General features: G+C 40.3%; 2 protein-coding genes across 4 annotated transcripts; one reads left to right on the top strand and one right to left on the bottom strand.

Moving 5' to 3' along the window:
• Positions 1 to 263: 263 nt before the first annotated feature.
• Positions 264 to 9,507, bottom strand: rs1a (retinoschisin 1a). The gene is made up of 7 exons (XM_028603860.1): positions 9,433 to 9,507; positions 8,325 to 8,448; positions 6,020 to 6,045; positions 5,543 to 5,669; positions 3,257 to 3,398; positions 1,285 to 1,480; positions 264 to 646 (listed from the first exon to the last, which is right to left on the bottom strand). The coding sequence occupies exons 1-7, from the start codon at positions 9,505 to 9,507 to the stop codon at positions 494 to 496; spliced, it is 843 nt and encodes a 280-aa protein (XP_028459661.1). The 3' UTR covers positions 264 to 493.
• ppef1 (protein phosphatase, EF-hand calcium binding domain 1) lies at positions 9,508 to 21,380 on the top strand. Of its 3 annotated transcripts, none has more exons than XM_028585596.1 (19): positions 9,508 to 9,783; positions 10,668 to 10,801; positions 11,817 to 11,849; positions 12,161 to 12,288; positions 12,397 to 12,457; positions 14,610 to 14,773; positions 14,849 to 14,963; positions 15,458 to 15,504; positions 15,652 to 15,818; positions 15,911 to 15,947; positions 16,094 to 16,243; positions 17,012 to 17,163; positions 17,262 to 17,502; positions 17,603 to 17,788; positions 17,869 to 18,020; positions 18,214 to 18,320; positions 18,408 to 18,571; positions 19,034 to 19,118; positions 20,232 to 21,380. In XM_028585596.1, exons 2-19 carry the CDS (start codon positions 10,672 to 10,674, stop codon positions 20,456 to 20,458), a joined length of 2,346 nt encoding a protein of 781 aa, XP_028441397.1. In that variant the 5' UTR covers positions 9,508 to 9,783; positions 10,668 to 10,671; the 3' UTR covers positions 20,459 to 21,380. The 3 variants fall into 3 exon arrangements, with proteins under 3 accessions (XP_028441397.1, XP_028441405.1, XP_028441388.1); XM_028585604.1 differs by having other exon boundaries at positions 10,665 to 10,801; positions 17,869 to 18,011; XM_028585587.1 differs by having other exon boundaries at positions 10,665 to 10,801.
• The last annotated feature ends 427 nt before the right edge of the window (positions 21,381 to 21,807 follow it).

Here is a 21,807-nt window from a genome sequence, read left to right as displayed (position 1 = left end):
ACCATTGGATACAACCTCCATAGCATCTCTCTCTCTCTCTCTCTCTCTCTCTCTCTCTCTCTCTCTCTCTCTCTCTCTCTCTCTCTCTCTCTCTCTCTCTCTCTCTCTCTCTCTCTCTCTCTCTCTCTCTCTCTCTCTCTCTCTCTCTCTCTCTCTCTCTCTCTCTCTCTCTCTCTCTCTCTCTCTCTCTCTAATTATTGCTTGGAAATTATGCCATTTCATTGCAAATGGAACCAGTATGAGAGTATGAGAGTGGTTTAACATAGAAAATGGAGAGTGCAGTGAATGAAGCTCATTTAGCACATCACATAAATATTTTTTTTTGTATTTTAAAAACAGAATGTTTTTGTCTTCAACTTGTGGTTTAATACATGTAGCTGGAGGGGGTCCAAATCTGTGGATGCAATAACAGACCTCACACTTTGACGATGGAGCGATTTAGGTGTAGATAAGGTTTTGGGACAAGGCCTCGGGGATGGCGGGGAGGAAAGGTTCAACTGCATTTGCTCATGCAGAGCAGCAGCTCCAGACGCAGAGCGATGCGTGTGTGCCATCCAAGGGGGAGGATGCGGATGTAGCGCGCCACGATGGGCGGCCGTAAGAGGTTCTGAACAGACGAGGACCGGTCAGAGTTTCCGTAAAACACCTGAGAGAGAGGGAGTGAAAGGTCAGGATGGATTAATTTATACATTATAGTGACTAAAACGGACTCAAAAGTTACTACAGTTAGTACTAATAATATCAATTATGATTATAATATATAGGGCTGCAGCAAACGATGATTTTCATTATTGATTTATCAATTAGTTGTTAAATCAATAACACATCAGAAAATAGTGAAAAATCACAACTTTAATGTCAAGGTAACATCTCCCAATTGTTTTTTTTTCAGAGCAACAGGCCAAAACCTAAAATAGATTTGATTCACGACACATGAATCTGTACAAGAGTGGTATTGTAGGTGAAACATCGAAAATCAAACACATTGTCAAGGAACACATTTCAAAACTAAATTTCAAAAATATATTATGACACCAATATATTAATGTCTTCGAGCCATTATTAACAAGATGATAACAGATCATCAGATTTCAGGTCAGATTTCATCACATTTTTGTAACAAAGTTGTTGTTGTTGTTTTAAAAGTATAACCTGTAAAAGTTTAAAATGTGAAGTGAATTAATGACATCCCCAACAGGCCAATCAAGTGGTGACAGAGATGTTACCTCACGTTTAGTTTGTGTCTCGTATACTCTATAGTGTTTTTGACCGGGTTCAACTGACCCTGTTGTTTCCAGTCTGGTCTTTGTAATAGATCCAGCTGAGTTTTTCGTCTGTGCGGTACTGAACGCTGTACTTGGTGATCCACTCATCGGCGTCACAGCGGCCCTGAGTGAGGATCCCCGACACCACCATCACTTCCCTCAGGTCGATCTGCATCCACTGACTGCTGTCCTGGAACTTAGACAGCCAGGCACACCTGCAGGAGGAACACAAACACCGGACGTAATGCAGCAGTTAGGCTGGTTTACAACGCATGCACACATGGTGATTGCTGATATTTTCTTAGAGCAGGGGTCTTCAATGTTTTTTAGGCCAAAGACCCCTTAGCTGAAAGAGAGACTGAGTAGGGACCCCCTACTAAATATATATTGTCTACAATTGAGTTACATATTAAACTGGGTCTGGGGAGGGAAATGAATGAATGAATGAATGAATGAATCTTAAAGCTTAACTGTACGGCTACCATAGTGGCTACCTTACCTATAAGCTTATCTATATATATATATTTTTTTACAAATAGGCAAATTTATCTTCGCTATTAATATGGTGGATTCATATTAATGTACATTTACATTTTTGAAAAAATAAACTTTCAAAAAAATTGTTTTTAAATAATTTGGCAGCCCCCCTCTCTGAGGAACCCCAAGGGGTCACAGTCTTAGAGCAGATAACAGAGAAGTATGTAAAGATGCATAACTAGAGCTGGTTGGAGGCATTTTTTGCAGATATTTTGACTTGTTATAGTAGGAAAAAGCACAGGTGTTACTGACCATATTATTTGTTGGCTCTGTTCTATTTAGGGGTCCCAGTAAGTCATGAGTGTGACAGCGAGTCAGCATGCACAACACCAGCAACTAAATGACATTCAGCCATCATTATTGTATTATTTAGCCATCATTATTGTATTATTAAGCCATCATTATTGTATTATTTAGCCATCATTATTGTATTATTAAGCCATCATTATTGTATTATTTAGCCATCATTATTGTATTATTTACACCGGTACTTTTCTCACTGTGACATGACACATGTTTTCAGTGACAAAGTTGTTTTGGTTGTAATACCGAAACTGTACTTTTCAGGAAATATCTGAGAAAAGAATAACCAAATGAGAATCTATAATCTGGGTCGCCTGGTTAAGGCGCATACCACATACAGTAAATGCAAAAAAAGTCTGTACTTAAAATGATATTGTTTATTTATTTATTTATTATAATTACTCTTGTATTTATGTTCTGTAGACCAGGCTTCAAAAAAAAAAAAAAAAAAAAAAAGAAAAACCTTTCTGTTGAAAGCTCCAAACCTTTTTCACACCCAGCAGAGGTGTGGGTGGGTGTGGTCACAGGTGTGCTCGGTTGCACCTGTAACCACACTTAATAGTGATGTAATGGGGTCTTGAAGTACACCTGGACGTGACTGCAGGCAGCAACAAGCAAACGTGACAATAAAATATTCAGGATTGAGATTCAGTTTCCGGCCCAGTGCATAACACAAATCCCACTTGTGTTGTGTGGTTTCATAATAGAATAGGAGTGGGGGGGAACTAAAGCAGATCAGAGCCTTTTACACTGAGCATAATAGCTCCTCTGGCTCCAGTTTCTGTAGTTTCATCTGTTCTTGCATTGCCTGTCTTATTTATGTTGTAATGTTTTTAAGCAAGAGCATATTGGAATGTCAACCTTACCAAGTGCATCTTGCATAATGATAAATGGGTAACATATCTCTTTTTGACTTCATTTTTTTTTTCTAATACGGTTACTCACAGATGGAAAGCGTCCAGACATTTATTTTTTAGGGTAAGAGCAGTTGACCATCTTTGGCAAAAACATTTTGCGAGTTTAAATTAGAACAAATATAGGTTTTGGCAATCTTCAGTGATTAAAAAACGCATGCAGCTATAACTACATAACTAAAAGAAATTTTGAGGACAGAATAGTCCAGAAAAGTCTACATGTTGGCCTGTACCTACCCGAAGCCCTGGCTGTTGAGCCGGGCCTTGCCGGGGAGCCATGAGGAGAACCAGCCGGTGTACTGGTCCTCGTTGGAGCAGGTGATCTGGTCTGGACTCACCGATCCGGCCTCAAAGCCCAGAGGCTTGTGATACGGACATTCTGCAGGAGGATCAGAGACACAATTATAAAACAGAGGTCTTAATGTAAATCTCTTTTGTTTTTTCAGTTAATAGCATTGTTTTCAAAGACCCCCTGGCTACATGGATTTCAAGTTCGCCATCCCGACAGAGGAGAACACAAACATGTCTGCCAACAGCTAAGCAGTAAAAAAACGGAAATGTAACCAGCAAATGATCATCACTATAAGCCTTTAGGTGCTTAATTCTCCATCTCTCCATCCTCACATCCTCCCGCTCCTACAGTCCCCACTGTTAGCAGACCCAGTATGACCCATATCCCATGCTAAAAGCCAGCTGTTTAATTCTTCACAGTGAGAGATCAGCGATGTCCATTAGGGCAGCAGGCGGACAGATGGTCATGTTCTACTCTCCACAGCTTTAGCTCCACGTTGCTCCCATGTTTTGATCTGTCAATCTGCCCTCTCACTTCCACTAAAAACACACAAGAGCAAGTCCTTTGTTGACTTAGCAAATACAAATTATAAATACATGAATGGGAGAGAGGAGAGAGCTGCACGAGTGAGTTGTTTTTTTCCCTACTTAAGTTTCAGAAATAACATCAGCTGTTGATACGTGGAACAGAAACCTGCTGCGCTTTTGTTTACTACTGGCTTAAGCAGGTCACATCCTGTCTAATCCCAGTATTACAATGCATACAGCAGCAGCAGCAGCGCCTGTGTGAGTCAGGAGATAAGTGTTTACATAACAGTAATGCGAGTCACTCTATAGCCCTCCCTAATGTATTTCAAGAGTAGAATAAAACACATTCAGATGGCTGAATTAATGAGAAAACAGAGAGGTGAGACACGATAGATTGAGGTGGATTAAGGCGTGAGGCCGTGTAGGAAAGCCTGTCTCACACATCATTTACCATCACCACGTCCATGTCGTGGTACTGTAATTACTGGTTTCTGTGATTGTGCGATTACACAAGCCCCGTGATCTGAACATTTCTTTCACCGTCACCCATTGCCATGTGATTTGTGGCTCAGTTGACACACATTGATACCCTGAGGAAAACCCTTTCACTGTACATCAGCTCTGCCTTTCTCTTCTCTTCAAGCCTGATAGGATTCAAGTATGATCTTTATATCTCAGGCCCAACGAGGCTGCCGTATATGATCAAAAACTTCATTACTTTGTCAACTGCTGTATCCAAGCTCAAGAATCAATGAAAACAATCCGGATCATGGATCACATGTTTGTCAATATTGTGTGTGTTTTGATGCAGATTGAGATCCAGATGTAAACCACATTTTCTATTTTTGAAATAGTACATTTAGAGGGCCGTGCAGCCTTGGCGGAGGTCTTTTCATTGCTCCATCTGCAACATCTTGTCCAGTGAAGCATGTCCACCCTGTGGCGTCAAATCTGGACTCTAATGCTGTCATGCATGTACATTTACATATAAAGACTCCACTTCTCTCTGTCACACACAAACACACACACACACACACACACACACACACACACACACACACACACACACACACACACACACACACACACACACACACACACACACACACACACACACACACACACACACACACACACACACACACACACATTACAAATCTCTATCTGCATTGTAGATCCTTAATCAATTAGTCAATCGACAGGAATTTAACGGGCAACTGTTTTGATAGTCAATTATTTGCAAACAATTGGAGGTTTCAGCCTTTCAAATGTGAATATTTGCATTATATTTTAGTAAATTTACTTTCTTTGGATGTTATAAACACAACATACTGCGTTGTATACTAGATTTCCAGCAGATTAAACAGTCGGACATACAGCATATGATTCATGTCCTCGTCCACTCTCTCAGTCAGCTCACAGCTTTGCATGTTCATTATCTGAATCTAAGACTGCCATCACAATGTAGTCCTTGTTACCAGTACTGTTATGATTCAATTATTATCTAATCAACAAAAGTCACTTAATTAGTAGGTCAAAGAGGGGCCTCATTAGAGAAATGAGAAAATCTGTGCTCAGTAAAAATGTGATGTGAAATCCACAAAAAAAAAATCTTTCACTAATGAACGTGTGTACTTTTAAGAAAGTTACAGGTAACTGGCACACAAAAAACTGGTTTCCTTTAGAGAGGGGGACAGTTGTTACCTGGCATGCAGTCCACTCCTCGCACCATGGAAGAGCCGGTCCCAATGGAGGAAAACTCAGTCGGGGCTTCTCCTCCTTCACAATCACATTTGCAAGACCTGCTGGTCCACGCCTCAGACACTCCCGCCTCATATAAACACACACAAAGAGTACTTAATACATGTAATCCAATGTAGTGTCAGCAGAAATCCCCAAAATATAAATGCCATGATTTTAAAATACAGCTGGTTTGCAAATAAATAATGTGAAAAGCATAATTCCATGAATGACCTTCTCATATCTATAGCAGATTCCCAGTGTTTTTTTCAATGAAAATAATTTGACATTGATCAATGACCACTGGAGAGAGATTGCTAAACTCCAAGAAGAAATGTCTCTGGTGTGGCTGATCTAAAGGTGTTTAAACAAAAAAGCTGAACTGGATTTTATGCAAACACCTCATCTCTGACATTTTTCGGAGGTTTCTTCGTACAGTACCTCTTGAGCGTGAGTGCTGATGAACACTGTTCAGGCAAATGGACAGAAAGCACAGAGGAGAAAAAAAAAAGGACTGTTAGGACACATTAATCACCCACTCTATCAAACAAAATCTGTGCATTAATCGGTCAATTTAACCACATTACGGAAAGGCAAATAAACACAACACAGACACAGAGAATCAAGTACAGTGTCACTGAAGAAAACAATGAATAATAATCCCAAGGATTACTGAGGGAATCTGATATACTGTCAACGTCTTAGTTAGGAATCAGTTTATCTTTTAACAAGATTTCAAGGTCAGTTTGTCAGAGTTTCAGAGGTTTTCTGATGATACAATTCTATATCACATAGATTATGTGTTCACAACTCAACAGCAGAAGGTAAAAATGAGTGTAAAGACTGAAATCGTACCGTTAGCTCCCAGAAGAAGCAGGGCCAGCAGGAAACGCTGCACGTAGAGAGCCATCTTCCAACCCGCTCCAAACCAGACGACACTGACTGTACACTGAGCAACCGAGCCAGCCGTGATAGAGAGGCTGGATTACAATAATCCACGGGACACTAATGGCTTTACCTAATGCCATCCTTATCTGACAAAGCCCCTCCTACAGCTGTTCACCCACCACCATCATTGACCACTATACACTCTGGAAATCACTTCACAGCCACAGGGGTCAAGTCAAAAATCCTGCAGATAAAAACAAAAGCCTGTGTGTGTGTGTGTGTGTGTGTGTGTGTGTGTGTGTGTGTGTGTGTGTGTGTGTGTGTGTGTGTGTGTGTGTGTGTGTGTGTGTGTGTGTGAGAGAGAGAGCTGGAGGGTGGTGATGGTTTATGCTGGGCCAGCTGATCCATGTGATTGGCCAGAAGGTCGACTTTTGTCTGACTGTACGGCTCTCCTTGCATGTTTGCTGCATTTGCCTTTTGCATTATCATGTGCATTATCATAATTTTAATACGTAATAAATAAAGAAAAAAAGAAAGAAAAGGTTAAATAATTTAATTTATATTAATACGTTTAGATCATTTACATTTATTTAAAAAATGAAGGAGAAAAACATGTTCAGCAGAGCCCAAAGTGCCTGATTTCACAAATATATTGATATATGTTAGCCGATATGTACTGTACAGTAACAAGAACTTTCTTGATTATTATCAAAAAGTCTTTATGTTATTTGTTTATGTCAAAAGAGAGCATATAACTAAATCAATATAAGCATCATGCTCAGTAATCCAGTAATGTAATCCATATTGTTGATATGCCAAAGAACTTGATTAATAGACTGTCAATGTTAACAATAGACACCATTAAAACAAATAAAAAAGTTTACCTTAGAAAAAGATCTACTTAAAACAATATCCCCTCTACAAATCTACAACTTCTCACAACTTACGTGTTCTAAATATCCTGTAAAATGAGAGAAAAGACAAAAAAATCTTCAAAATAAATCAACAATTTTGCTCATCTGAGTTTATTTCTCTGATAAGAAGGGAAAGCCTGAATGTAGAAAAACGCCTGCAAGTCTTCCACTCCAGAATAATAAAATATTTTTTTTTGCAAGACGTAATCATGATTAGGATTCTACATTTTCTGTTATCTCAAGAATAAGATAACAGCAGGCACCGCATTCAAATGTTCAGCACAAATTGTCGTGGGTTAAAAGGTTAAAAATGATCACGACCACGTGTATGGTATGGGGTGCCGTTTGTGAGCCTCAAAAATTCATACCAGTTTTTTAAACATTGTTTGAAGCTAAATGTGACAAAATGTTGCTGCTATTGTCAGCGTGAGCCGCTTCACAAACGGCACCCCATACACGTGTCCACTGTAGACACTCACGCCAAAGACTCCACCGAGGGTTTCAAAGCCTGCTGGGTGAAAGTAATTAAGCCTAATTAAGCAAAGCTGTCTTCAATTTGTGTTCATTAAAACATCCTTTTTCTTCCTCCCACAATCTTTTCTATCTGCTGTCATTCTTGGTGGCCTTTTGAAAAAGGCTACTGTGTGCAATCTCATCCATTGATTTCTTTTTACGAGTGTGTTTTTTTTTTTTTACAAAACTGACAGCAAAATGAAGGCTTCTGTCCGAGCAGCGTGTAGGATTCCTCCACAAAGAAAGAAGAGGATTCAAGCTCACTCCACTCTCCTCTACAGAGCTCATAAAGAGGTGAGAAGTACAGCAAAAGCAGTAACTCGCAAGGACACGTGTTGTTTAAAACTTGACCCAACATTATTGCTTTTCATGGGATGACTTTTAATAGAACAGTTGATCCTAAACATTCTGTCTTTCCAAATGCAACTCACCTGTGGCTTTGCATCCCTTCTGCAGGTCAGTCCAGCTGGGATGAGGAGCCGAGACTTCCTGGCCAGTCGACTCCGTTTTCCCAAACCAGTTCTGCTCAGGCTGGTGAGCTCCGAGGCTTCCCGGCTGTCAAAAAGCAACAGACTACAAGTGATCACTCTGCAGGAGATCAGTGCTGCTGTCTCACTTGTACGACAGCGGATTTATACAAAAGCTGCTGCATGAAGAGTTGGAAAATGTCAGTTTTATTAACTTTTAATCATTAAAGAGTTTAAATTTTTAATCTGTTGCCTTTTTAATACAAGATGCAAGTTGTACATGCTACTGTTGAGTAAGTAAAATCACATGGAGTAAGTTAAAGCTGATGATTATTATTTACATGATTTAACAGGGTGCAGGTTTTATTACAAGTTTTGGATGCAAACTTCACATCCAGGAATGACTTGATTACTCTGGTTGCATTATTTTTATTTTATTAATTTTTTGCTAACATGATTTCAGGCCTTGTCTTATCTTCTTTTAGACAAATTGCAGTAACTGGAGCTGACACTTCCGGGTCAGCTCCAGTCTGCATTCAAAAAAAAAAATGGGAGTGAGTCCTTACCATGAGCAAAGGTAGCCCTACTGCTTGCTTTAAATGTAAATTGAAACCTCTGTCCTGAAATCTCAACCCATAGTTTTATAGGTCTGCTTCTCCCAAAACGTTTTTATGTAAACCTTCGTTATTAGACTTTTTAATTACTTTGCCCATAAATGTGGATGTTGACTTTGAAAAGAAGATTTGGGTGTGTATCAAACAAGACACTAAAGGTCTACATAACGTTCTAGAAGCCATTCAAAAGGCTGTTCACAAACCCCTGAAACTTGGGGTTAAAATAAACAACTTTGTTAGGATTTCCTGAGGGTGGTGCCAGAGTAAAGGTCATTGCAACCATTACAATTCATCCTGATTACCATGCACTTAAATCCTCATGGCTAGTAGTTTCATCACATTTTTTTCAAGAGGCAAAAAGTGTAAATTGGCAAATAATCCCACATTTGGCTAGGTGGGTCAGGGTAGGGGCACAGAAGTGATGCAAGTGTGAAATGAGTCACGGTGGAAAATGGTACCTGAGGAATATGTTTCAGAAGTAGCCTGTTAAGAAGGAACAGCAGAGCAGGTGGAACAGCGAGCTGGCGCTCCATCCTGTTTGTGGTCTCTGTGCTTTAAATCCACCTGCTGACACCTCCGCCTCCTGTGCGCTCTCGTCTCCTCCTGCAGCAGCTCCTGCGGCGTCCACAGCTCCTCTGGAAACACTATCGCCGCCAATATCTTCCTCACTCAAACCTATCAGTCACTTAGAAGACATATGTAGCGCAATACTTTTTTCTGCACTTTCGATGCAAGTTTTTTTGTGTGTGCATCGCATGAATTGTGTGTCCAATTTCATGATTTCTGGATCGCGCGGATACAAGCTGCAGGTAGGAACAAAAACACTTAAGAGGATTTTTACTTGCACCGGATGCGTAAAATAAGCACGTCGTTGTGAAAAGGAAAGTGATGCGCAATAGGCAACCTTTTCCTTTTTAAGTTAGATGTTTCTGTTCAAACATGGGTTGTTTGAGTGTGTTGAAGCGTGATAAGCAGCCAATGCTTTGTTATTGTGGCATATGTTTTTTATATCGAAGCCTAATTTGATGCACATTTGCAGATCATCGTTGAAGGGCTGAAATACGCTGAAAGGAAACCCATTGAGCCTTAACTTCATTTTTTTTTCCCTAATTAGATCAATTATGACTTTATATTGATCGCTTGATTACATGCATGTTCATATATAACCCACTCCACACACACACACACATGTAAATGATCCAAACGTATTAATATAAATTAAATTATTTAACCTTTTCTTTCTTTTTTTCTTTATTATGTATTCATATTATGATAATGCACATGATAATGCAAAAGGCAAATGCAGCAAACATGCAAGGAGAGCCATACAGTCACACAAAAGTCGACCTTCCGGCCAATCATATGGATCAGCTGGCCCAACATAAACCATCACCACCCTCTCTCTCTCTCTCTCTCTCTCACACACACACACACACACACACACACACACACACACACACACTCACACTCACACACACATGGGGCAGTGTGTGCTTAACAGAAAAGAGTTAAAGATTGCAAGAGGTGACCAACTAAAGACAGAAATTCTCCTTGAAGTAAACTGCTGTGGTGTGAGACTGGATAAAGTGTTCTGGAGACATCTGAACTAAAGAGTGAAAGCCAGTTCTCCCATTCACACAACCAGTGACTGATGCAGCATGACAATAATGATCTTACTCTCTCACGGAAGCAGTCGCATGCCACCAGCCAGATGGGACTCAACTTTGAAAAAACGGACTGATGTGACCCCTGGGACCTCCTTGTTGGTCATCATGGGATGTGGCACCTCTGTTGCTACGGAGAAACAAGGGAGAAGAGTGGAGACAGGTAAAAAAAAATATGTGTTAAAGGAGGGAGCTGTTATTATGGTCCTTACAAGTTTTCCTTCCCTTCAGCTGGATTATGTTTACATTTGGATGTTTTGCCCCTGAGGAAAGGTGTGAAAAAAACATAAAATTAGAGTCTGTGGGTATAGACCAGCTGAGCACAACTATTCCTGGATACTAATTGGAGTGCAGTCTTAGAAATAATTGAAATCTTACATTGTAGAACTCATATGTTTGTGTCTTTACAGACTTTAAGTTGCTTTTATTTTAAGATTTCACATGTAATTCCTACATACACTATGGCATTCACAGTATAAATCCTATATATAGATCCTAGAAATATCTGTTGTCTTCTCCTCAGTCCAGATTAAAAACTAGAGCGCAAACAAATGTTTTGATAATCATTTAGTCATTTAAGTCTTTTCGTAAAGCAATAATGCCGAACAAACAATTATACACATTATATATACATAATAACACATTAGAAAATGTCATTTTGGACTCTGATGAGAATTTGGTCACAGTTCTTTTTACATTTCAGAGACTAATCAGTCGATCAATCGATGATAAAATAATCCTTAGTTGCACTTCTTTTCTTGCTCCGTTTTTGTCTCGTTGATCTCCTCTGTGAAGCATTATGTAACATTACTTGGGTAGTGCTCCTTAGTGTATTATTAGCAGATGTCATGGCAGTACTATTATGGTTTAGTATGTTACGCATCTCAAAGTCACACTGTGTAGAATGAATCTGATGGTAATACATTTTTGCTGTGATAGATTTCCCTCCGACTTGTTGCACACACCCCAGATGTTTGACAGGTGGTGCTTTTCTTTCTTCACACTCCGTCTCTCTTAAATGAGTGCTGTTTCTCCTGAAAGCTCTTTTAATTTGCTTAGTTTCTCCAGTCCCACTGATAATCGTGACCTCCCCTGTGTCTTGTTATCTCTCTTTGTGCGTGTGTGTTGTCTTTAATTACCAGTTTCTTATGCTGAGTTGTAGTTTCTTCTTCTCACAGATGACACAGTTAAGACTCCCAGCCCAGCTCTGAGTAAGACCCTGCTCTAAAGATGTGTGTGTGTGTGTGTGTGTGTGTGTGTGTGTGTGTGTGTGTGTGTGTGTGTGTGTGTGTGTGTGTGTGTGTGTGTGTGTGTGTGTGTGTGTGTGTGTGTGTGTGTGTGTGTGTGTGTGTGTGTGTGTGTGTGTGTGTTGTGATAAGAGTCTCACTTGCCATATTCATGTACTGTATGTATATGTGTTCAGATAATCAGATATTTAATAAACATGTCTCCCATTTATAGAAAATGTGAATATATAAAATGTAAAAAAATAAAATAAAATACAGCTGGTGTTTTGTCATAGCTATGAAGGCAGCAGTTTTGATCCAGCGATGGTACCGGCGCTACATGGCCCGTCTGGAGATGAGGCGCAGGTACACCTGGAACATCTTTCAGTCCATTGAATACGCCGGGGAACAGGACCAGCTCCAGGTGACTCTCAGCGCAGGCATTTCCTCAAAGTACACATGGATGCTAATTTTCAGAAGCATCAGAAAGCTTAAAACACCTTTTTTTTCTTTTGTTTTTTTCTTTCCTCAGCTCTCCAGTTTCTTCAGTTTCATGCTCGACAACTTCACTCAGCTGAATGGAAATGGACCAGGTTAGGAGCCCAAATACTCTTCTTTTTTTTTCTGCCACATTAAGGAAAGATAAGATTTTGCGTATTGAAAACTCTGACTTCATCCTTGTTATTTGGAAATGTCCGAAGTAAAGTAGATTTAGTAAAGTAGATCAGGGACTCCCTGACGAAGGCTTGTATGCTGAAACGCGTCTGAAAGATTTATGATTTATGATGACTAAGCCATAAATAAAGGCTTTGTATTTTTCTAAAAGAGAGTGCCTTGGAGTTTCCTTTTTGGTTTCTACATTATGATTATCCCTTCCAAAGAGCACCTCAAGCTAATTTTTTGAGTCCGGGAAGCGCTCCGCTACAGACATTTGATAAAGTAGATTTTAGTTTGGCGTAAAACACATTTAGTAACGTATCGTTAGGATCATATGGATATGAATGAAGGACAAATGTATTCTACATCATTATTTTTGCACTGTGCATGTAAAGCACTCACTCCTAATGTGTGTCTCTGACATGCTGACACTTACATTTGTCAAGTTATTCTGCACCATTTTGCCTTTTTATTTGTGTATATATTTTTTAAAAGCTTTTGAGCATCTTTTTTTAGGTTTATTTGAAGCTGGTTTGCTATTATGTGAAACTGCATGATTAAAGAAAGATGTTTTCAACTCATTTGTAGGTAAACACAAATAGTGAGAGATGAAATGTTAATAATATGGTAATGTCAACTAGTATATTAGTTATCAGATGCAGTTTAATGGTTTTTGGAAGATTATGCATACAGTAGATGTATTTTTTTTTTACCTCCATGAAAACTATCCCCTGTTTTGTTTGATGCCTCTGTTTTGGTCTACATTAGAAAATATATTGCGTATACCCTGTTGCTTAGCAACTACTGTGAACGTGGAGGCCAACGTGTTGGTGTGTTGCACTGACACAGCTGTGGCTTAAGTATGCACTGACCCGCTCATCCAGCAAAAAGCATAATGCTTCATTGACGAGCTAATCCTTTGGTCAGCCCTTATTGCTTAACATCTACTGTTCATCCTCTACGTGGGTTTTATATAGAGTCAACATAAGTGATGCAAAGAGGCCAGACTCTTGCTGCCTGTATTTATCATATAAATATGATATCATCATTATATAAATACTATATCACCATCTTTGTGTGTGTGTGCATGTGTGTGTGCTTGTGACAGAATAGAGGATATTTAAAAGACACTAAAGGGGAAATAGACAAAAGACTTACAAAAGAGAAATAGGCCTGGAGGTAGATGTCTGTTCATGCCTCGTTTGTTTGCATAAATTAGAGGTTTTCATTAGCATATTGGAGTGGTCTTTTAATCCAACAGTGAGCTCACACAGAGCTGGATGTGATGCTGTGTCAACAGTTTTTTATTATAGATAATTCAAATCTGTGTATGGGTGTTTAGCTCATTGGGTAAACCCTTCATTTTGTTTACCTACTAAAGAGTTTTACTTCATTCATGTTACTTGGATAGACAATCTGATTGCTGTTCAGCAGTGGTGGGAGAAGTGGAAGTCCTGCATTCAAAATTTTACCTAAGTTAAAGCACAAAACTATTAGCATTAAAATATACATATTATAGGTTATAAATAATCAATTTGTTGATTATGTTTTGTTTTATTAATCTGAATCTGTAAAGTATCCAGAAATTGAAGTTATTAAATAAATTATGTGGATTAAAAAGTAAAATAGTTCCTTCTGAAATATTGTAAGGACATCACTTATCAGATGTTGCACAACTAGAGGCACAAAAGGCTTTTTCCACATATTCAGTCATACTCCCCAAAATCTGTAAACAGACTTTGGTGTGTAAAATCTGTGGAGTCCCTATAGTTTAAATCCTTTATCGGGCCTGACAAATATCCATGACGGATTAAAAAAGTGTGGTAATTTAAGTGATTATGGGAGCATAAACCAGTGTGGGGAATCTACTTTTTGCTTTCAGTGCTGGTTATACCTGAACTATTACAGTTGGGCGATGACTGTTTGCTGTGAGGTGATATCAATTTGTCGACTGTGTAATTCCACGGTGTCTACTTCTCCAGTATCTCCGGTTTTAGGCGGGTAATGTTGCAGATCAATGAGCAGGACTGCTTTATGGCTATGATAGTATGAAAGTACGTTCACAGTTCCTCACACTGTGTTCTCCAGACTTGATCTCCCAGCTGCTAGACCCAGTGGTGGACCCCTGGTTAGACAGAGAGACCTGCTACAACATGATCCCTGTTCCAGAGTTGTACACCGGGCCCCGGCTCTCGTTTCCTCTCTCCGTCTCTGATACGAATGCTCTCCTTAGTGCATTTAAGGAGCAGCAGGTACAGAATACTTTTGATTGTCTTGGTTTAGATTTTGGGTGCTTTCTGGGACTTCATTACTTTTCTTCCGTGCAGACTCTACATGCCAGATATGTTCTGCAGCTGCTGTACGAGACCAAAAAGCTCCTCAAACAGATGCCCAACATCACCCACTTGTCGACATCCTACACCAATGAGATCACTATATGTGGTGGGTGACCATGATCTCAGTTTCACTTGGTAATTCAAGATTCAAAATCGTTTGTCATTTTTAAGTACACAACAAACGTTTCAGTCTGATCGTTTTGCTTCTGCTTGTGCACCTGCTACATCGCACAGTACAGTGAGCTGCTGAATACATTAATCACCTGCTTACCAGTTAAGCAATCGCTGATGTCTGCAAATGTGTTTTAAATACAGTTTTCTGTATCTTAATGGCAGCGTTCCAAGAATGGAGGTCTTGTTTATTTGCACACTGATCAGGCACTTGACTCCTCTTCCACGGCTGCCTCCTCCTGCAGATTCGCATCTCATTAAACTCAAGAATACTTGTGACTAAAACAGAAAACACACACTGTTTAGTGGCTTGAGGTGTTTTCACACCATTAAGGAATTCTAGACCTCCTCTGTAAATCAGCCAGAGATCAATTAAGCCAGAAATAAGATACCAAACCTTGCAATCCTGTGATTTTCCTTTTGGTACAGGTGATCTGCATGGGCGGCTTGATGACTTACTTCTAATATTTTATAAGGTAAAGCCTTTTTGTTTTCTTCTATGCAACAATTGTCTTTAGAATCCTTTACTACAAGTTTTACAGGGAAATGTTGTTTTATGCAGATGCATCCAATTTTATGTAAATACACTTTTAAGTTGATTGATTTTCCGGCATGTTGCTCAGAATGGCCTTCCCTCTGCGGAGACACCATATGTGTTTAATGGGGACTTTGTGGACCGTGGGAAAAAGTCTATCGAAGTGGTCATCCTCCTGTTCGCCTACCTGCTGCTTTACCCCGACTACATGCACCTGAATCGAGGAAACCATGAAGACCACATAATGAACCTCAGGTTGGTAGAAAGAAGAAAACGTGTATCCATTTAGGTTTACCAAAAACATGGGAGTAGTAAAATTAGAATATGTTTTTACATTGATGTTTCAGATATGGGTTCACAAAAGAAGTCATGCAGAAATACAAGGTACAGTCAAGTCCAGACACATGTCATTATTCTGTGTTTATTATGTACAGAACTCAGTTGCACGTTCTGCAGGTTGCAGCATGTAACTGCTGACTGTCAGAGCTGGCGGAGCTGGGTGCATTACAAATTTGGCTGACTGTGTGCAGGCTCATGGCCGTGAGATCCTCCAGCTGTTTCAGGACGTTTTCAGCCTTCTGCCCGTCGCAACAGTCATTGACGGAAAGATCCTGATTGTTCACGGAGGGATATCAGATCAGACCGACCTGGACTTCCTCAGTTCCATAGAGAGGCACAAGGTCAGTGGACACAAGCAGCCACCCTTTATCCTCCAGCTGTACTTTTTTAACAGCAATAATCAATGTTTCCACTAGAGGTTAGAAAAACTTTTTTTTTCTTTTTTAAATGCTGACAAATAACTGCCACCACACATCAATGCAGATATTATGGCTAACTTTGGCTTTGTTCATATCCAGCAGACATGTTCCATGCTAAATACTTACATGGGTTTAAGCAACATTCGGTTCTGTATATCAAATACCTTTTTTGTTAATTTGTGTTTTTTTTAATTCTTTTGAATGAATGGCCCAAGATCCTGAAAATGTCACACAAATGAAAAATAAGCATGCATGTATTCATCACATTGAATTATAATTGAATGCACATGTTCTCATAACATTTTTAAAAGTAATTTTAGGAAATGCAGCAAATTACTTGCAACAAAATATACAATTATTACACAAAGTATCACAAAGTAGCTCCTAGAATGCAGTAAATCATCTGTATCTTTATGTATGTATAATAGTTATGTGTATTTTTAGGTTGGATTTTTTTTTTACCTTTTTAATTTACTTCAGATAAGAAGTAGTACTGTACTAAGGATGTGTATAAGCTCATTTGTTAAGTCAAGTCAGTTTTTGCCTCAAAGAGCTTTACAACCTGTACAACATACTGTACGTTACCCACTATCCTCAGAAACTTGACATACGTCAGCTTAAACTTCAATATGGAAAACAAATACCTTTGTCCTCATTTTATTTCTGTCATTCCGTCTCTGCTCTTCCTAGGTGAAATCTGCCCTGAGGTTTCCCAGACGCAGTGTGGAGCAGCTGGACATCGGCCAGTCCTGCAGACAGATGAAGAGACTGAGATCTGCAGCCTGCTCTCGTCCCAGCAGCAGTCGCAGCCACAGCAAGAACCAAAGAACCCCCCACCAGAGGTCTGACAGCAGCCCACAGATGCTGACAGAACAAATGTACAATTTGATTTCTTGTTAAAAAGCGACAGACCCTCTCTTCTACCCCTTTTCTTCTGTAGAAACAGGCGATGCGGGCACAGCCGACAAGACAGCGCCGCCTCCACTTCGTCCTCCTCCTCATCATCGTCCTCCTCCTCTTTGCTCTGCTCTCCTCGAACTCCATCGTGCCTCTCGCCTCGCCCGTGCCCGTCTTCTCCCAGCATGCCTAACGCTATCAATGACCTCCAAGTACCTTTCCTGGACTCTCTGTCCTCTGTTCCCCCTCCTTCACCTCCACAACATGATCGGGAATGGAAACAGGTCGGAGGAGTGGATTCGGGTGGGAAACAGATGAACATTATGCGACTGATGTCTTTTGTGTCTTATTCACCACTTGTATCTGCTTTCCTCTCTGCTGCAGATAGTGGATATATTGTGGAGTGACCCTAAAACCCAAAAAGGCTGCAGTCCCAACACATTCAGAGGAGGAGGCTGCTACTTCGGCCCTGACGTCACCCAGAGACTGCTGCTCCAGCACGGACTCCAGCTGCTCATCAGATCCCATGAGTGCAAACAGGAGGGATACGAGCTCTGTCATGGTGGACAGGTAGACGGGTGGCTATAAATTCACTGAGATAGTCCCAATAAATGTCTGGAGAAATAAATGTGTGCATGTTTGTTCTACAGGTGATCACCATTTTCTCAGCGTCAAACTACTATGAGGAGGGAAGCAACCGTGGTGCCTACATCAAAGTGGGCCGAGAACTGGTTCCCCGCTTCTACCAGTACCAAGTCAGCCGCACAACACGCAAACTCACCCTGACACAGAGGTACAACAGGTGTCTGGTGTTCATTTGTTTGTGTAAAATTCGCATTTGTCTGTTTTAGATTATAAATATATAAATTGGTTATAAATTGGATAGCTTTGGGTTTTGGACTGCTGAGCGGTCGAAACAAGCATTTTGAATTTAAGCATTTAAGTAGGAAAGCTCACACTTAGTTAATGGCCTGTGTTTGCATGTGTGTCTGCAGAGTACGAGCTGCTGAAGGCTCTGCTCTCAAGGCCCTGAAGGAGAAGCTGTTCTCCCATCACTCTGAGCTGCTGTCTGGCCTCCAGCAGTACGACCCGAATAATACCGGTGCGCTCTTTTCACTTACTTATTACATGTATTTAACCAGGTTGACATGTATACAGTAGTTTTTATATGCAATCATATCTTTTTCAGGTAGTGTGTCAGTCAGTGAATGGGCTCAGGTGTTGGAGTCTGTGCTGAGACTGGATCTGCCCTGGAGGACACTTCGTCCACACTTAGCCCGTCTGGCACCAGATGGCAGTGTGGACTATCAGTCCTGCTTCGAGGATATGGAATCAGGGATTTCTCTGCCTCAGGTCAGAGAAATGAGGGGTTACTGTGCTTGAAGGGTATTTTGAGATCTTTGTATTTTAAGTTTATACTTTTTTACATTTCAGAGGGAAATGTACTTTTTACTCCACTCCATTTATTTAAGCACTGACAGTCGTTTTTTCTGTCAGTAGGTTTAAGTCTCAGAAAGTGAAAGAGGTTGGATCATTTTATGAAGCATGTGATAATGCATGCAATGAAATGGAGTGGAGCATTTAAATGAAGAAAAGTGAGATTTCAATATGCAATATGCACACAAATATGGGCACTTAATGACACTTAATTTAGTCTGCCTGAGGATCAGCACCAAGCTTTAAACATGTTACAATCCAACTGGCAGCCCAAGCCTTTTCGTTCTCCCTTGTGATACTTGATATTCGACCCCTGCTTCTATCAAACACAGCTATTGTTTAGATGTCTACTGTTTTCTTTTCTTTTCTTCCTTTTAGGTGACTTCAAACTTGGCGGAAACTCTGTTCAGATACAGGACAGACATTGAGATAATATTCAACATTATAGACAAAGACCATTCAGGTAAAAAAAAATCTCTTTAAAGGTCCCATGGCATGAAAATGTCACTTTATGAGGTGTTTTAACATTAATATGCGTTCCCCCAGCTTGCCTATGGTCCCCCAGTGGTTAGAATGGCGATAGGTGTAAACCGAGCCCTGGGTATCCTGCTCTGCCTTTGAGAAAATGAAAGCTCAGATGGGCCGATCTGAAATCTTCTCTTTATGAGGTCATAAGGAGCAAGGTTACCTCTCCTTTCTCTGCTTTGCCTGCCCAGAGAATTTGGCCCACCCATGAGAAAGAGAGAGACATCATGGCATCCAAAGAGCAAAGTGGCAGTTGGTCAAGGCTAGCGCCCTTTATATAGAGAGTGTGGCCAACTCAAATCATGGGCACCATATTGGATACCAACGTCCGATAACTCTACAGTGTAACCCTATGGGGTGAATATGCTATCTTGAAATAAATCGCTTATTTTCACCATAAACAGGCATATACATGTTATTATCAACGTTTGTCAATATGTAAAAGGTCCTTAATGAAATATTCCAGTGTAAATTTACCTTCTATATCGTAAATGGGCCTCTAAAAAGTGCCCATTGTAGTGAGTGACCACGTCGCCTAATAAGTCTCTGAGCAGTGTTTACCTTTCTAATGTACGCTAATTTTTAAATAATTTATTACATTTTTCCACTATTCCCTGCACTATGTCAATGGGAATCAGATGAATGTTGCTATCAAACATGAAGTCCACGAAACATGTGCCCACCTCGGAACCAATCGTATAACATTTGCTCATTCGCTCAGAACATTTGATTCCCTAGTTGGCCACACTCTCTATATAAAGGGTGCTAGTCAAGGCCACACCCCCACCTTCCACCCTGCCCCCCCTCTCCTCCTCAATAGCATTTAAAGCTACAGACACAGAAATTGCACATTCTAAGGAAAACTCATTGTGGGACTGGCTCTAGTGGCTGTAATTCTGCACCAAGGCTGAATTTCGGGAAAAAGACTTCAGATACAGTATTAGGGGACCACTAAGACCACAAAAAGCAGCATGTCATAGGACCTTTTAAAAACAGAAAATTCTAAATGTATTCCTTACAGTTCAGGATGTGGGGTTTGTGTGTTGTTCAGGTCTGATCTCCGTCGAAGAGTTTCGTCACACCTGGCGTCTCTTCAGCGCCCACCTGGGTGTCGACATCGACGACAGAACCATCGATGACCTGGCCCGAAGTATCGACTTCAACAAGGATGGCAGCATAGACTTCACTGAGTTCCTAGAGGCATTCAGAGTGGTACACAAACTGGACAACAAGGATCAGCAACTCAACGGAAAGATGGATGGAGAGAAGCATTTGTGAAGGGAAGAATCTGAATACTACAGTGTGGAAGCCCTGCAAGATCAGCAGGAAGGAAGGAAAGTAGGGAAAAGACAAAATACTTGAGTATTTCTTAAGTTGTTAAAAGACAAATACAATGCACTTTAAAAGTATTTTGCATTTTGTCATTTGTTGGAGTGTTTTTAGCCACACTATCGTCATTGATTTACGCACGGCAATGTCAATCCATAAGTAGCATCCACCCAAACTTTTTCGACTAATATTGGACCTATTGCCATGAAACCTTTTACAGACATTACTAGTCCCCAGAGGATAAATCTGAAAGACATTGGTGATCCTCTGACCTTTCATCTAGCACCACCAGCAGGCCAAATTTCAACAGTGAAATATCTTCACATCAACCAGATGGATTGGCATCAATTTTAGTAAAGACCTTAATGATTCACCATTTGTATAGCCTTCTCGGCGTGAAATGGCTTGACAAACGTTGGATGGATTGTCATGAAATTTGGCATTATTTAGAAGGATTATGTTATGGTACATGGCTGCATTTATATATCACTTTTATTTAAAGCGCTTTACAAGTCACAAACTACCTTGCAAGGTGCTGATCTGACCATTGGGAGCAATTTGGGGATCAGTGTCTTGCCTAAGGACACAAGATGGAAGTCCTGGGCATAAAAGTACACAGGAAAGTCACCAAGAACCCCACCAAGTCTAAATGAATTGCTAGAAAAAGTCTGAAACAGGTTCTGGGACTACGAGCTTTAGGTACGGTTTGATTTAGCACAGATATAATGTCTGACAGCAGAGTTGCAGACTTGTGTGAAACATATTGTGCAACAGATATACAGCAGGAGTACCAGTGTGATGTAGCACTGTTACCTACATGTCAGTACTGTAGTGTTACCTGTGAATATTACATGTATTGATACCTGAAGTATAAAAAGAAGAAACACACTGCTGCTAGTGTCAGCTGGTGTGTGTTCAGCTGTTTACCAAAAAGGAATAAATTGTCTTGTTTTTTAATGCATTGTTGTATTGTTGTTTTTGTGTGTGTGTGTGTGTGTGTGTGTGTGTGTGTGTGTGTGTGTGTGTGTGTGTGTGTTTGTGTGTGTGTTCATATTCTACTTCACTCTGTTATCTATCTATATATCTTCTAACCCTAACTCTGCCCACTATAATTACCAAATGGTGAGAGCTGTAAAACAGGCCCAGGCATCCTGTCAGGTTGAGTAATGATGGGTTCAGATTTTACTGAACAACTTGTGCAGTATGCACACACACACGTGCGCGCACACACACACACACACACACACACACACTCTCTAGATGCAGGGTTCCTACAGAAGGGAAGGGTGAGAGACAAA

This window comes from Perca flavescens, chromosome 1, assembly GCF_004354835.1.
Source record: "Perca flavescens isolate YP-PL-M2 chromosome 1, PFLA_1.0, whole genome shotgun sequence".
Taxonomy (NCBI): Eukaryota; Metazoa; Chordata; class Actinopteri; order Perciformes; family Percidae; genus Perca; species Perca flavescens.
The sequence above is the reverse complement of the archived record's forward strand: the minus strand, read 5'-3'. Positions and strand labels throughout refer to the sequence as shown.